The sequence below is a fragment of the Musca domestica genome, unplaced genomic scaffold, assembly GCF_030504385.1.
Source record: "Musca domestica strain aabys unplaced genomic scaffold, Musca_domestica.polishedcontigs.V.1.1 204, whole genome shotgun sequence".
Classification (NCBI taxonomy): domain Eukaryota; kingdom Metazoa; phylum Arthropoda; class Insecta; order Diptera; family Muscidae; genus Musca; species Musca domestica.
The window spans coordinates 80,110-97,500 of record NW_026712254.1 but is presented as its reverse complement, the minus strand read 5'-3'; the positions used below and the strand labels follow the sequence as shown (position 1 = coordinate 97,500).

The window sequence follows — 17,391 nt, the reverse complement described above, 5'->3', positions numbered from 1 at the left end:
TGAAGGATTTATGATGGGGGAGGTACAAGAAAAACTGGTCCGATATATTCCACTTTCACAGCTGATCTTGTGTTAGTTTAAATTTTGAGATGTGCCGAGCTTAAAATGGAATCGGATGTTCATTTGGGTTTTACGAACTTCATAGCTATTCAGTATTTTGAATCGTTGTGGGGGAAGTACCACATAGACTGGACTGATATCTGCCACCTTCACATCATATCTTGTGTTAATAAAAATATTGGGATTTGGGAAATTTTGGGAGAATGAGAGGCTTATTTCGCTTTTTATGATATACAGGGTGAGATAAAAACTGCAACAATGTCAAATCCTATAATTTTTACATTTTTAAATTTTATTGAATGAAACAAAAATGTGTCGGAAATAGCATTAAATTTTAGAATAAGTTTAGATTTGTTCGAATTGGTCACCTTTGGCACGAATTATGGCCAATGAAACCGTCACACGCTACCCGAATGTTGCTCTGCGGTATTTTGGCCCATTCCCGGCGAAGCGCATGCTTGAGGTGATCAACAGTTTGGTATTTTTAAGTGCCAACCTTGCTTTCCAAAAAACTGCCGACACAATAGTCCAACGGATTGGTATCCGGAGATTTTGGTGGCCATTGTGCGCCGGAAATGAAGCGAGGAACCTCATTTTGTAACCATTCTTGGGTGGCGCGTGCTAAGTGCGAAGGTGCTGAGTTCTGTTGAAATATCCAAGATCTGCGGCCAAAATGTTTACGGGCCCAAGTCATTAATACACCCTCCAGAATATTTTCGCTATAATATTCGGCATTTTTTCTGATGCCAAGGTCGATTAATACGAGCGGAGAGCGATCATCGGGTGTTATGGCGGCCTACACCATCACCATGGCCGGCGCTTGAGTTCTGGTGGCCAACCGAGGGTGCAAATTTTCAGCTGACATCTTTGGCAAGTAAACACGATTATTTTGTTTGTTTACAAACTGCTGGATAACGAATGTTTTCTCATCGGAGCGAACCAATTTCGACAGTTCACCACTTTCGGCTAAGCGTAGCAATTCTTTAGCTCTTTTGAGTCTACTTTTTTCTGTTGCGGAGTAAGTTCTTGCACTTTGGAATTTTGATGGCTTTACCCCGAGCTCATTTTTCAATATTTACCGAATAAAATATTGCCATATGTTCAGCTCACAAGCCATTTTTCGGCCACTGCGGCGAGGATTTCGATCAAGTCGCTTCTTTAATTTTCGAACCATTTCTGCTGATGTTGCTGTTTTCTTCCGTCCGCTTCCTTGACGGCGGGCTACACTATCATTATCACCGTAACGAGCGATGGTACGAGACACAAAAGACTTATTCACATTTAAATGCTGGAGTGCTCTGGCGATAGCCACTTGTGATTTTCCAGCCAAATATAAAGAAATCCCACTATCACGCTTGAATTCCATCACGAATAACTTTTTTTCTAGAAAATTCTCACCAAAATGCTTTTGTGCGCTTGAAAAAAATATAATGAGATGTCACTGGAATAATTTTCACAGCAGTCAGACGAGTGGCTTAGAAATCACAGCAGTGTAAAGATTGTTGCAGTTTTTTCATTTGGGAAATTTGAGGAGAATGGAAGGCTTATTTCACTTTTTTATGAAATATATAATTATTTAAAATTTTGACCCGTTGTGGGGGAGGTACCAGAGGGCGACATATTCCCTCCTCACGCCAGATCTTGTGTTAATGAAAATGTTGAGATGTGTAAAATTTGAAGACAATCGGACTCTTATTTCACATTTTACGTGGACAGACATGGTCAATTTTGGAAGTAAATTTACCTACTGAGGAAAATACACATGTGTTCAGATTTGTAATCTTTTATCACAATTGGTTCAAAAGATAGCGTGATTACAACAGACAGACACACACACAGATACGACACGGACATCGCTAAATCGATATAGAATTTTACGCTGATCAAGAATATATATACTTTATAGGGTCGAGGAATTCCAAACGGAATATCAAGGTTAATATACCCTTATTATAATATGGAGGGGCGTATAAAAATATTCACAAGAATGGATTTAAAAAATGCTCTCGCTTGGATTTAAAAATAATATTTTTGCGGGATTTAAAAAAACCTTAATCAAAAAAACCAAAATTTTCTCGATTGATTTACAAAAAGTAGGTTTTCCGGAGGCATCAGTCCACCTTTTCGGAATCGTTTGGCGATTGCAATTCGTTTGACTTTGCTAATAGCTAAGTAGCAAATCCGCTTACAATACATTGTTGCAGCGGTTCGAATTCAAAGGGAAGAAAAACAAAATGCTTAGAATTTTATGTAACTAAACACAACAACCTGCATATGATATTGTCTGTTGAAAAACAATTTTTTCTATTTAAATGTATTGAGATTTTCTTTGGCATTTGTTTGTTTTGAAAATATTAATTTCGTATTTCTTTTTTTCTCTTTTTCCGCTGTCATTGCAGGCCTGCATCGATGATAATCTAGAAATGGTCGAATTTCTGGTGGAACAAGGCGCCGATATAAACAGACAAGACAACGAAGGTTGGACACCCCTGCACGCCACAGCCTCATGCGGGTATGTATCACAAACACACACCAACACACACACACTCTGGTCCCACTATTCCATTCAAAATACATAAATATCGAAATATGTGCCAAACATTTGTTGTTCTGCTTCTTTTTTTCTTCTTCCTCTTCTTCTTTTCGTCTGTCGATTTTGCGGCTAAAACAAACAAATAAACGGATTACACGAAGAATAACGACAACAAATGTTTCCCCTATCCCCTCATCCGTAACAGCAAAAGTTCAGAACTTTAAACGAAATACCAAAAATTGCATAATTATGAATTATTTCACCATCAGATGTGTCTGTAACATTGCCATCAACGCTATCCCTTACAGCGGACATCATGGGATTAATGGGGTTCAAGAGAGAGATATATAGGGCAATTTGTAAATTTTCCATTATATTTTCATAAATTGGATCGAAAGTACCCCTTTTAGTAGCCATTTCCTAGAAAGATTCGTGTCAACACTACAAACGTTTTTTAGTCTTGCTAGCTATCCTAAAGATGGGGGGTTTTAAGCACTACAGGGGTATATCAGGTCCATTATGCCTGGAGTGCATAAGACAATTTCCCTACTAGTTTACTTTCGCAATTTACTAAAACCTAGAATCCATCTTCAGAAATCAAAACAATGCATCTCTAATTAAATCCATATAATTTATATACTGTAGAATTTTCCTATCCCAGAAAGACCATATATTTTCATTTCACAAAAAAAAATCAAATTAAAAAAATTTCTAGGCAAAAAATATCGACTAAAGTGCTTTCAAAATTGTCAATAACTCCGAAAGCCATATTTTGATAATTATGTCAAAACTATTCTTCCATCTCATATCATTTCTACAAACTAAACTCCTCCCTTTCCCCTCCATTTATATAATTTATTAATTTTCCCCTTTTTTTCTCTTGCAGCTTTGTGAGCATAGCACGCTATTTGGTGGAGCATGGTGCCGATGTTGCTGCCGTCAATAGCGATGGTGATTTAGCCGTGGACTTGGCTGTCGACATCCAACATTTGCCCATGATTGATTTCATGCAAAAAATGGTGGCCGAACAACAAATTGATTGCGCCAAAGCCCGCCAAGCCGAACAACAACAAATGCTGGCCGATGCCAAAAAATGGCTGCGCAGCGATGCTGCCGAAATTGATAGACCACATCCGAAGACGGGTGCAACAGCGCTGCACGTTGCTGCAGCAAAGGGTTATACAAAGGTGCGGTGATTTTTTCTTTTTTTGGTTTCTAAATTGGATACAAAAATATAGAAGAGTTAATGACGTCCTAGTACTGGAGATCAGAAGGTCGGTCTCGTGATAGAGAAGAAATTATGGCTTTCCGACAAATCGACTTAAATAGAAGACCGGAATATCTTCTTTCAAACCCAATGGCTCGATTTCTCGTGAAAGGCTAGAAGATCATCTTCCTTAGAAGGCAGAAGGGTCCTTTTTTTATAGAAAACCACAAGGTATTTTATAGAAGTCAGAAAATCCGAAGGCAGGAAGACTGTCTTATTAAAATAACATCAGGACATCATCTTCAATAGAAGTTCGAAAAGTCTACTTCCGTCTGTCTTCTTCCATGAAAAAAGAAAATTTCTTTTTCGGAAAACCGGCACGTCGCCTACTTCCGAAGACAAGAAAAATATCGAAATATCTGTTTTTATAGAAGACTAAAGGTCTTCCGCATCAGAATACCAAACAAAAGGCCACGAGGCCTTCACTAGTTGACCAGAAGATCATGTTCCATTGAATATCAAGAACATCAATAGGTCTCTCAAAGAAGACCAAAAATTCATAGCAGTTCCGTCGTTCAGAAGATCAATTGTTCATTTTTCCAGAAAAAATGTTTCCATAGATGACCAGTAATTCTTCTTTAATAGAAGGCCAAAAAATATTCAAGAACAATATCGAAGATCTGTTTTTTTAGAAGACCAAAAGTCTTCCGCATTAGAATACTAAACAAAAGACCACTAGGCCTTCACTAGTTGATCAGAAGGTCGTGTTCCATTGAATATCAAGAACATCAAAAGATCTTTCAAAGGAGACCAGAAGTTCATCTTTCATACCAGTCCCGTAGGTCCTTTCGCATAGAAGAAGATCAATTGTTCATTTCTCAAAGCAGACCAGTAATTCTTCTTTAATAGAAGACCACAGAATATTCTTCCTTAGAAGATCAGATGGTCTTAGCTCAAAGAAGACCAGAAAATCTTCTTCTTCGGTAGAAGCCCTGAAGGTTTCTGCTTTCCCTCATTAAAGTCCAAAAGGTCAACTCTCAAAGAGGAATTGAGGGTCCTCTATCAAAGTAGACCAGGAAGTCTTATCTCCAACAAGACCAGAAGTTCTTCTCTTTTAACTAGAAGACCTTTTCCCAAAGAGGACTAAGAGTTCTTCTTTCTTAGAAGACCAAGTGTTCTCCTTTCATAGAAGACCGTAAGACATTCTTTAATAGAAGACCAGAAGGTCTTCTTCCTTAGAGGGGCTGAATGTCTTCTTTCATAGATGCTTAGGGGTTATTTCATGGAAGACCAGAAGATCCTTTTTATGGAAGTCGACAATGTTCTTTTTTTTTCAAAAAAGATAGAAAGTCTTCTTTCAAAGAAGACCACAAAGTTTTCTCTAATAGAAAACCAGAAGCTCTTCTCTAATAGAAGACCAGAAGGATGTATTTCATAGAAAATCAGAAATCTTTCTTTCATGAAAGTCATCTTCTTCATGTGGTCATCCTCTTTAGAGAACATTTCATTCTTTCATTTACTTCGATTAGAAGACCAGACTGCCTTCTTCTTTAAGAGAAGGCCAGAACGACTTCTTCTTGACAGAATATAAAAAAAGGTCTACTTTCAAAGAAGGCCAAAAGGGTTTCCCTCAAGGAAAAAGTAGAAGGTCTTCTCTCTAGAAGGCCAGAATTTAACTTTCCTTTCTTGTTTGACGTTTTTGTAGACACCTAGAATTTTCTTTCAATAGAAAAACTGGAAGAAATCTTCCCAATCTAAGACTTCTGAACTTCTGTGATCCATTATCTTCAATCTTAAAAATTAAAATTAAAATTTTCATATTTATAATTACAGGTTTTAAGTTTACTGCTCGCTGGACGTGCTAATGTTGATGCTCAAGACAACGATGGTTGGACACCATTGCATGCTGCCGCCCATTGGGGCCAAAAGGAGGCAGCCCAGATGCTGCTCGATGCCATGGCCGATATGGATGCCCATAATTATGCCGGTCAGACGTGTATCGATGTGGCCGATCGTAAAATGGTTAAATATTTGGAAGAATATCGAGCCAATAACAAACGTATTAAACGAAGGCCATCTAGTCAAATCAGGTAGGAAATTCGATAAAGAAACCCGATATTTACTAATTATTGGAATTCTTCTTTTAAATTTACAGTCGAATCTCAGATACAATTGAAAATCATATGGATAAGACACCACCCAAAATTATACGTGTTGAAGTTCGACCTGATAATAATAAGGACCATCCTAATGGTAAGTTTTTCCAAGGAGGGAAGTTTGGAGAACATTTTTTAGTGAGGACAATAAATATAATTGCAATTTTAATGATCCTAGAAATCTGCAGTTTATCATTAGAGATTGTGAAATTTCACTTATTATTCGATAATTATGTTAGAATAGTGTTCGGTTTCGAATATTTTAAGGTCACTTAGTCCCTAATCAAGTTGAGTTAATATAAGGTGTATGTATCAATAAATTACCTTGGTCATTTTTTTTTTGTAAACCAAATTCATTAGGACCTTCCGAAGAAAATTCCAAATTGTATAAATATATTTGTAAATCGCTCTATAAAAGCTTAGCAATGAATAAGAAGTATAGATTGTATCAGAGTGTAACGCATTTTTTTAAATCTAGTCCATTACAGATTAATTATATGTATCTCCTTTTTGAATATTGAAAAAATTAATTTATTTTATTGGCAATACAGGGTGAGATAAGAAGAACTGCAAACGCCATAATTTTTACATTTTTTTCAATTTTTATTGAATTGGTCACCTTTGGCACGAATTATGGCCTTCAAACGGCCAAAGAAACCGTCACACGCTGCCCGAATGTTGCTTGCTATGCGGTATTTTGGCCCATTCCCGGCGAAGCGCTTGCTTGAGTTGATCACATTTTGGTATTTTTTAGTGCCAACCTTGCTTTCCAAAATACTCCAGACACAATAGTCCAACGGATTGGTATCCGGAGATTTTGGTGACCATTGTGCGCTGGAAATGAAGCGAGGAACCTCATTTTGTTACCATTCTTGGGTGGCGCGTGCTGTGTTCAACACACGAGCCATTTTTCGGCCACTGCGACGCGGGTCTCGATCAAGTCGCTGCCTTACTTTGCGAACCATTTCTGTTGATGTTGCTGTTTTCTTCCGTCCACATCAGTATCATTCATACCGATGCATTCGCGGATGCTATTAGCAGTTATCAAATTAGTGTCGTCCTCGGAGTCCACCCCCATCCATTGCAGCTGAAGAACGTCAGCTGCCTAGACAAACCAGGGTAGTTTTTGGCGCAATTACGTTCAGGATGGGGTAGTCGTCTCAATTCGTATTGGGCACGAATTGATGAAGATGTGCGTGAGGCCTGTCCGGCGTGTGATACAGGCCCGAACAATACGCTGCACCTCTTTAATTGCACAGCCAAACCTACCCAACTCACTTCAGAAGATCTATGGCTACAGCCCATTAAAGTAACCGAATGTCTAAACCTGGAGCTGGAACCAGATTAGCAGAACGCAATCACTTGCATGTACTACTGCTACAACAACAACCAGTATCACGGTAACGAGCGGAGTGCTCTAACGATAGCCATTTGTGGTATTTCAGCCAAATATAAAGAAATCACACTATCACATTCCATAACGAATAACTTTTTTCTGGAAAATTCTCACCAAAATATAATGAGCTCTCAGTGGAATAATTTTAAAAGCTGTCGGACGAGTGTCTTAGGAATGACAGAAGTCCTTGCAGATTTTTCATCTTACCCTGTATAATTTCTATATACATATTTCTATATATATATGCATAAACCGTATTTATGAAACCATGGTCGATAGGTAAATTTTTACTAAACCTTGGAAAATGAAGTGAGATCTATTAATCAACATATGTTCAGCTTATATTTATCCAAAAGAATAAGAAAAACAATTTCTAATTGCTGATTTATTATTTTATATTTTTGACTTCTCCAAAGTTTTAAGCCAATATTCAATAATTTTATTAATATTTTTTCTTTATTATTTTTCAATGTTTTGTATTTGTATATGTATGTGGGGGTATAAATTTATTATTGCCTTCCTGTGGGATACATATATGTGGAATGTTCTTATGATTTGTCGATATCTGTTTTATTTTGTCCTTTGCCGGCCTCTTCATTAGGGTCCCATGGCCGTTAATAAAAAATACATTTTCAATGTATTTCCATTTCATTTATGATTCCATTCGATACCATTTTAAGCATTTCTTCATTTGTTTTCCATAATTCATTATAAGTTTTTGTTTCTCTTACGATACGATGCGTGCGTCTCTCATGTCTACATCATTTCGATTATGGTCCATTATCAATGTCATCTTTATCACAATAATCAATTAAATTTCACATGTTTTCATTACGATTACATAATTTTCTCTATCTACATCATATTGATGTCTAAACTATAACTTGATGGATGATTTTGTTGTTCTCTCCACATTTCCTTTTGATTCTTGTGTCTACTTTCCCCTTTTTGTTTTTGTTATTTGTTTCTTGAAATTTGTATCGTTTTACTTTTTTGTGTTGTTGTAAATGCTGTCCACAACACATCTTTAGTTTCAACAAGTGCCGCTGCCTCAACATCCGGCTACAGTAGTAGTTGTAGTGGCAGCAGTGGTCTACCCACAAATTCGGAATCTGAAGAAACGGACTCTGATCTAACTGATTCGACAGAGAGTTCGCATTCGACGAGTGTTTCTGGGTCTAATGAAGAAGGTATCGTCGTGAAAAGTAATGTTTGTTTTTTCTTCTTAAGTTTTACTGCACGTTTTCCTTTTTTGGTATAAAAATAATTTCCAGGAAATGTTTCTCTTTTTTTGTAATTAATGACATTCTTGTGGTCTTTGATTTTAATTTGAATTTTTGATCCCTATAGATCCCTATGGCTGAGTAGAAGTGTTTTTTTATCGCAGCTGATCTTTTTGTTTATTTGCTGTTTACTTGCCTTAACTACGTATATAAACAAACGTTGGATACTATATAGCTGAAACATAATTGCATTTGACGGATATCTCGTATTGAATTGTAAAATTTTTGGAAAATTTGCAATTTTTGTGTGTTGCATAATCCTGCTGTGTTGCTGTTGTTGCTTTGTTGCTGCCATTTGTGGTTTCTTCTGGACATTTTGTTTTTTTGTTGCTGTTTGCTAATAACCTCAGTTATGCCTGCCGCCAAATGTAAAATTTGTAACTATAATGTTACGAAGACACAGCCTAGTGTTCTTTGTAAAGCTTGCAACTGCTGGGTTCATACTCATTGTGCAAACATTGATGACAAAAACTTAAATGTATTGAAGTCGGTAAAATCGTTTGCTTACATTTGCCCTTCATGTGAGCCGAATTTATGCAGCAGCTCTACCAGTGATGGTGTCGTTGACAAAATTAATAGTCTGACTGCTAAATTAGATAACTTTATTGCTAGTTACCAGTCGCAGCAAAATAGTCTAAAAGTTGTTTTGGATGACATAAAGAAGGAAGTGAGTTCATGTATTGCTGAAATGAGGACTGACATCAGGCAATGTAGCGACAATGTGCAGCGGATTGAAGCTTCTACTGCCACGAAGTTTGTTGCGCTTGAGAGGGAAGACAACGTTATGCATAAACGGATGAATCGGCCTGACATCCTCATAGGAGGGTTGCCTGAAGGTTTGGATGATTTGGAGTTGCCTGTTATTGCATTGGGATCATTCTATAACATACCTATAACCAGCCAGGACATCAATCATGTATGTTATATTAATCGTAGGAAACAGATTCTTGTTAAATTTAACAAAGTTGCGTTGCGTGATAGTTTGATGAGGGAATATTTTAAAACTCGTAATCTTCGAATCTGCGATCTACTGGGTGCCCAAGGTGTTGCTTTAAATAACAGGGTGTACCTTAATGATCATTTTTCGCCTGCTGCATCACATTTAAACTTTGTCTGCAAGAAACTGTGTCGCCTTAAAGTAGTCAAAAAATTTAAGATTTTGAATTCTGATCTCGTAAAGGCATGGCTGGTTTTTCCTGATGGTAGAGAGGATACTTACAACGTTAGTCAATGTGAGTCATTGCTTGCGGATTCGGAAGGCAATGGGAATTGAATTTATATATGAATATAATTTTTTCTAATTAAAATTTCTATTGATTTTTTTTCTTAATTATTTTAATTTTCCATTAATTTAATTGTTTTCAATTTCTTATCCTGTTTGTGTGTTTGATCATTTTATTCTTTTATACATTTTGTAGTATTCAGCTGCGTTAAATTGTATTTATTTTTCTTAATGAATTTTTTGAAATTAAATTTTATTAGTGTAATTCTGTTGAATTCTTATAATTGGTTCCCCGCCACAACTACGTCTTATGTATTTGATGTCTTTTAGTACTAATTTGGGGCCGGTGATCAGCAACAATGATTATATTAAATCCGTTTTAATTTCATGTAGTAATAAGTTCAATATGGCTCATATAAACTCACGCAGTATTAGGCCATCTATGAATTCAACGAAGTTTTGTGAGCTCAAAACTATTTTATCGGGATCAGGCTTGCATTTTCTTGGTGTATCCGAAACTTGGCTAAAATCTGATATTCCAACTAGTGCAATAAATGTACCTGGGTATAAATTTGTGAGGAATGACCGTCGATACTCTAGAGGTGGTGGTGTTGGTATATATATTTCTAGTGATATTTCTCATAAAGTCGTTTTCAGATCTTCTGTGATAGGTAAATGCGAATCGCTTTTTATTGAGGTTATGTCTGGCGATGAAAAGGTTCTGTGTGGTGTTGTGTATCTTCCTCCTCCAGGTGATATTAATGTTTTTGAAGATATTCACAGCGATTTATTCTTGGAGTATTCAAAAATTGTTATAGTGGGTGATTTTAATGCTAATATGTTTGATCCGCATAAATCTACGTCTGTCCGTTCAGTCTGCTTCCGGTTAAACTTGTCAGTTTTCCATAATTCCAAACCTACTCACTATGATGTTACACATCGTGCGTCTTCGCTGCTTGATTTTATGCTGGTAAATGATTGTGCTATGGTACATCTGTCTGATCAGGCAATATGTCCATCGATATCTGACCATTCACTCATTTTTGCATCGTTAAATATAGGTGTTAATACTTTTTGCGATTTTGTTGAGTATCGAGATTACTCTTGTATTGACTGGCCGGGTTTTTTTTCTCATCTATCAGCCTTTAATATTGATATTCTGAATGTTGTGGATGTTGACGCTAAATGTTCTCAAATATCAAATCTTTTTTTGGGGTTGTTTGATTTTGTTCCTTTGGTACGTAGAAAAATGCGATCTGAAGATAATTGGATTAGTTCAAATCATATTACACTTGCCCGATCACTTCGCGATTTGGCTTTTAAGGCTTACGTTGATAATAAAAGCAATGATAATTGGAAAATTTTTTGTCGTTATCGTAATAGAGCGAAGTTAGTTATTCGTCGTGAGCGTAGAAAGTATTACTCTAAGAAATTTAATACGTTGGGTTCAACTGCTATGTGGCGTTTTTTTAGGGCTTCGGGTTGTATTGGTGGTGATGATGTGTTTCTTGACATTGATGTTGATGATCTAAACTATTTTTTTCAACATAGGAACTCACATATGCCTAATATTGATTTGCAATTTTCGAACGCACGCAGTGATGGATTTTCTTTTAGTTGTGTTCGTATGGAAGAAATTATTGTTGCACTTAGCAGAATAAAGTCTAAATCTGTCGGAGTTGATGGAATACCTGTGGATTTCTTAAAACTAATTTTTCCTTATGTGTGTGATATTGTTTTGGATTTGGTTAATTCTGTTTTGATGTTGTCTGTGTTTCCTTGTTTGTGGAAGCAAGCCCGTGTCGTTCCAATTCCGAAGGGGAATGTTGTTCATAGCCCTGATGATCTCAGGCCTATTTCAGTTCTCCCTGTGATGGCTAAGGTGTGTGAGCATGTTATGAAGGACCAAATACTTGCTCATGTTGCAAGCAAGATATATAATGGTCAATTTGCATTCCGTAGGAATCATAATACCACCAGTTTGCTTCTGTACTTAACTGACTTAGTGAGATATAACTCGAATCTTAAAAAAGATACTGTAGTTGTTTCGTTGGATCTAACAAGGGCATTTGATTCTCTTTCTCATCAAATTTTACTCTGGAAACTGATGTATGAGTTCGATTTTTCTGAGACAGCTTGTAACCTTATTCTATCATATTTGTCCGGTAGATCCCAATTCGTTTACTACAATGATAGATCTTCAAGTGTGTCACTGCTTTCGTGCGGTGTTCCGCAGGGCTCTGTATTAGGCCCTTTGTTTTTCATTTTATATGTCAATAGCCTTTCTGAGTGTTGTTATGGTGAGAATTGCACTCCTCTCTTATATGCGGATGATGTGTTTCTCGTTTTTACTAATTCTTATATTAACCCTATTGCTTTTGAAAGCGAAATTAATAATTGTCTTGTTCATATTGGACAGTGGTGTTTTGAAAATTCTCTGGTTTTGAATCCGTCAAAGACAAAGGCTCTTAAGTTTGGCAGTCATGCATATAATCTCAATATTGCTCTCGATGGTAATCTCATTAGTTTTGTAAGCTGTCATAGAATGTTGGGTATTTTGGTAGATGAGAAACTTTCTTTTGAGACTCATATCGGTTCCGTTCAGAGGAGAGTTTTTGCTATTATTCGCAGATTATATGGCACCAATTTATTTTTACCATTGTGGGTTAAAAAGAGGTTGGCGAATGCTCTTTTAATGCCTCATATTAATTATGGGCTTGAATTGGTATCTGGTACGATAAATAGTTTTTGTTTAAGAGTTAAGCGTATAGTTAATGCTATCGTGAGATTTGTGTATTGTTTGAAGAGACGTGATCACATCTCAAATTTTGTTATAGATTTCTTGGGAGTTTCTTTTGAACAATTTTTATCCGTTAAGTTATTGCATTATTTTTACAAAACAATCAGAGGTGGAGTTCCTAGGTTTCTGGCTAACATGTTCAGTTTTTCCAGGTCAACCAGGAGTACTCAGATATTAATACCCAGAATAAATAACTTAACATTTGAAAAGTCCTTTGTTGTACGTATTGCACGTTTGTGGAATTATCTACCTATTGAGCTTAGAATTTTTTCCCATTCTAATAATGCCTTTCGTTTAAAAGTTTTGAATCATGTCCTGTATCCTGGTATTCATCCCATTTAGTTTCGTTGTTTTGAGCTTTTATTATCTTCGTTTTACCCTTTTTTAATGGTTTAATTTTCTTTATAGTCAAATTTATGGTTACCTTCCTTAAAAAAAAAAAAAAAAAAAAAAAAAAAAATTATTTGCTTGTTGTTGGTTATGATGCCCCTATTGATTCATTTTTTTACTTTTGATTTTCTTTCTGTAGTTTTGGCTGGGGAGCCTTTTATATCTTGATTTTAAATAATGTGATAGTTTTTTATAAGTTATTTTTATTTTTTCTACTTGGTATTGAGTACCTTATTAATACAATTAATTGGCCTTGGAGGCTTTAGTATTAAGTATGAATTAAATAAATAAATAAATAAATAAATAAATATTTACAGCTCTTCTTACATCTAATATCGGTGTTGTATTGTTCAAATGTTTTTATGTTTAAATTTTCATTGATTTATTATTGTTCAAGTGTTAGATTGGGCCTAGAATCTTTCAATGTGATTATGCGAGGATTTTTAAATTCGTACCGAAATACATCAGTCTGTAATAATTGTGAAAAATTGACAAGTTACCGCCACATATTTAGTCCTTTTTATACCCTCCACCATAGTATGGAGGTATATTAAGTTTGTCATTCCGTTTGTAGAACCTCGAAATATACATTTTAGACCCCACAAAGTATATATATTCTTTATCGGCATAAAATTCTATGTCGATTTAGTGATGTGCCTCCGTCTGTGGAAATCACTCTAGCTTCTGAAGGAAATGAAGTAGGAAGATGATATTTTACTCAAAAGTATATTATGTCTGCAGGGCTTTTGGTATTGAAAATGGCCGTTTTGGTATTGCCCCCATATAATGGTACCCCCCTATTTTCGGTATTTAGTAAATGTTTCAAATTTTGTATTTGAAGTTCGTAATGCATACTACAGCCTATAACAGAAAATTGTCTGTGTAGATCCAAGTTTTGGTATAGCCCCCATATAACGGTACCTCACTATTTTCGGTGCCTTGGCGATTTAAGCGACATTATTCACCGGAATTGTTTCAAATTTGGTGTTTGAAGTTCGTAACAGAAAAATGTCTGTGCAGGTCCGTATTTTGGTATGGCCCCCATATAACGGTACCTCCCTATTTTCGGTGTTTTGGCTATTTAAGCGATATTATTCACCGTGATTGTTTCAAATTTGGTATTTGAAGTTCGTAATGGATACTACAGCCTATGACAGAAAAATGTCTGTACAGGTTTACGTTTTGGTATAGCCCCCATATAATGTTACCTCCTTATATTCGGTATTTTGATGATTTTAGCTACATTATTCACCGATTTTTTTATTTCAAGTTTCGCATTTGAATATTTTAAATGGCTTATGACCAAAGTTGCCTGTGCAGGTTCACTTCGTCGTATAAACCCTAATATAATGGCTACATTCGGTGTTTTTAGGATTTAACAGAATTGTTAACGGATTTTATTTTTTGGACAATTGCTAAATTCGTTTCAAATTGTGGTGGAGGGTATTCAAAGTTCGACCCGGCCGAACTTACAGCTTTTTTACTTGTTTATGATATTCATCTGCAATTGTTTTCTTTATATATTATAAATGTACCAAAGTTTTGTTCCTCTTAACTTTTTTTTAATCAATTCTAAACTTCAAAAAAAAAAAAAAAATAATAATATTTATGTTTTGTACTCTCATTGTAATTGTTTATGATCTATATTTTTTAATTAAAGTCTGCAATATATATTTATGTTAAAATTTTATTAAAAACATTATTAAAATTTATAAAAATGTATTTAACGTGTTTTATTTATCATTTATTTAGATGATAAAACATCTGTACAGAAAACAACAAACGAACAACCCGCCACAGAAGATGAGGCGCCATGGCGTCGTAATAATGTCGCCCGAGTGCGTACCAGCAACGACAGTCCAAGTAAAAATCGTAAGTTTAAACAAATACATCCAATTTCAATATCGTTTTATATTTAATCATTTTTGGTCTTTTGCCTTAGAAGTTCCTGATGTTATTGATGTTAACAAAACAACAACAGCAACACCAAATGCCGCCACAACAGAAACGACAGATGTCATACTTCGACGAACTCAAAGCTTTGAGAATGATGAAAAGTGAGTAAATTGTTTGAAATATTTGCCAAATTTTTGTTTTATTTATTTTTGTGTTATATTTATTATATAAATTTTGTTTTTTGTGTGTGCTTTAATTCCTTTTTTTTAAGAAAACAATTTGTAGTATTTAAATTAGTTTTTATTAAAAATTTCCGTAAAGTTATTTTTTAGCTGCTAGCTAGCTGCATACACCAAAAAAAACAACTGCTAGATTTTATCTATCTTAGTGATAACACGCTTTTTTAAAACGGGAATTTCTACTGCTTTATACATATGTATTTCTTATTTTGTTGCGGCTGCTGTTGTTGCTCGAGTTCTAGGAATGTTGAGTGCATTTTTCAAATGCCTTATTTTTGATCTTATCACATTCTTTGTTTTTAAATGTAGTACTTCTTGAGCCACTGGTATTAGATAATGTATTTTTAAAACCTATCATCTTGTTTGAAAAATAGTCGCCTGTTACATATATATGCAGAAATGGAGTTAAATTTAAATGTTGGCTGTGCTAAAAGAACCTGGGCAGGTAGAATTCTGTTTGCTACTGAACTTAGATCCGACTTTTTTGGAAACTCTAAAGGTGTGAGTAAATAAGCAGTTTGAACACTTTGTAAGACATATTTTTTGACATATCATAAATGAGCCGCACTCGAATTCTGTCGCCGTTTCCCATATAATTTGACGGTAGCCATGATGCCAAGCTGTTTATGTACACTCACCTCAAGCGTTTTTGAATTATTTATATTAGATTTCCTTAGCAAAAATAAGCTTTGCTGTGAAAAAGGTTTGGTAGTACAACTACTATTCGACTTGGTTTGTTCTGGGGTTAATTTGCACATGATTTATAGTAATTATTTTGAAATAAATACTACCTTCGAAACCACGGCCCTTGTTAATCATCCATACCACATATACCTGATGATCCACTTAACCAACGGCGAAAACGCGTCAAATTGCGGTGGCTGTGTGGTAGTGTCTCTCTGGCGTTCATTTTCACTACAGCTTCAGATCATTAAGCTCTTCTTAAAGAACAAACGAAGACAAGAAATACATATACTTGTTGGGCTTCAAACTGGTAAAGGGTAGTGGGCCAGGGCCAGGGTGTCTAAGAACTGAACTGACGAAAAAGCATAAGTGTGTGAAGGAATACAGGGTTAGATAAAAAAACTGCAACAAAGTCAAACGCCATAATTTTACATTTTTTTTAATTTTATTGAATGAAAGCAAAAAATGTTGGAAATAGCATCAAATTTTAGAAGTACTTTAGACTTGTTCGAATTGGTCAACTTTGGCACGAATTATGGCCTTCAAACGGCCAAAGAAACCGTTACACGCTGTCCGAATGTTGCTCTGCGGTATTTTTGTCCATTCCCGGCGAAGTGCATGCTTGAGGTGATCGACACTTTGGTGTTTTTTAGTGCCAACCTTGCATTCCAAAATACTCCAGACACAATAGTCCCACGGATTGGTATCCGGAGATTTTGGGGAGGAACCTTATTTTGTAACCATTCTTGAGTGGCGCGTGCTGAGTGCGATAGTGCTGAGTCCTGTTAGAATATCCAAGAGCTGCGGCCAAAATGTTTGAGTGCCCAAGACTTTAATACACCCTCTAGAATATTTCCGCTATAGTATCCGACATTTATTTTGATGCCACGGTCGATTAATACGAGCGGAGACCATCGGCTCTTATGGCGGTCCACACTATCACCATGGCCGTCTCTTGAGTTCTGGTGGCCAACCGAAGGTGCACATTTTCAGCTGACCTCTTTGGCAAGTAAACACGATAATTTAATTTGTTTACAAACTGCTGGACAACGAATGACTTTCACATCGGAGGAAACCAAATTCGACAGACCACCACTTTCGGCCAAGCGAAGCAACTCTTTAGCTCTTTATTTAGCTCTATTTCTTTCTGTTGCGGTGTAAGTTCTTGCACTTTTTGGAATTTCAATGGATTTACCCCGAGCTGATTTTTCAATATTTGCCGAATGAAATATTGCGATATGTTCAGCTCACGAGCTATTTTTCCGCCACTGCGACGCGTTTTTCGATCAAGTCGCTTTTTTACTTTTCGAACCATTTCTGCTGATGTTGCTGTTTTCTTCAGTCCACTTCCTTGACGTCGGGCTACGCACCAGTATCACAGAAACGAGCGATGGAAAGAGACACAAAAAATGTATTCACATTTAAATGCTGGAGTGCTCTAACGATAGCCACTTGAATGCTTAAATTCCATCACGAATAACTTTTTTTCGGGAAAATTCTCACCAAAATGCTTTTGTACGCTTGT

The 17,391-nt window shown here is 35.9% G+C and overlaps 1 protein-coding gene across 1 annotated transcript in view; it reads left to right on the top strand.

Moving 5' to 3' along the window:
* LOC131802412 (protein phosphatase 1 regulatory subunit 12A-like) overlaps positions 1-8,375 on the top strand; it is a 69,008-nt gene extending 60,633 nt beyond the window's left edge. The window contains exons 3-7 of the mRNA XM_059122601.1: positions 2,460-2,572; positions 3,480-3,780; positions 5,634-5,890; positions 5,956-6,053; positions 7,954-8,375. Of these exons, the coding sequence (XP_058978584.1) occupies positions 2,460-2,572; positions 3,480-3,780; positions 5,634-5,890; positions 5,956-6,053; positions 7,954-7,970 (786 nt within the window). The 3' untranslated portion in view covers positions 7,971-8,375. The remainder of the gene's footprint in view (positions 1-2,459; positions 2,573-3,479; positions 3,781-5,633; positions 5,891-5,955; positions 6,054-7,953) is intronic.
* The last annotated feature ends 9,016 nt before the right edge of the window (positions 8,376-17,391 follow it).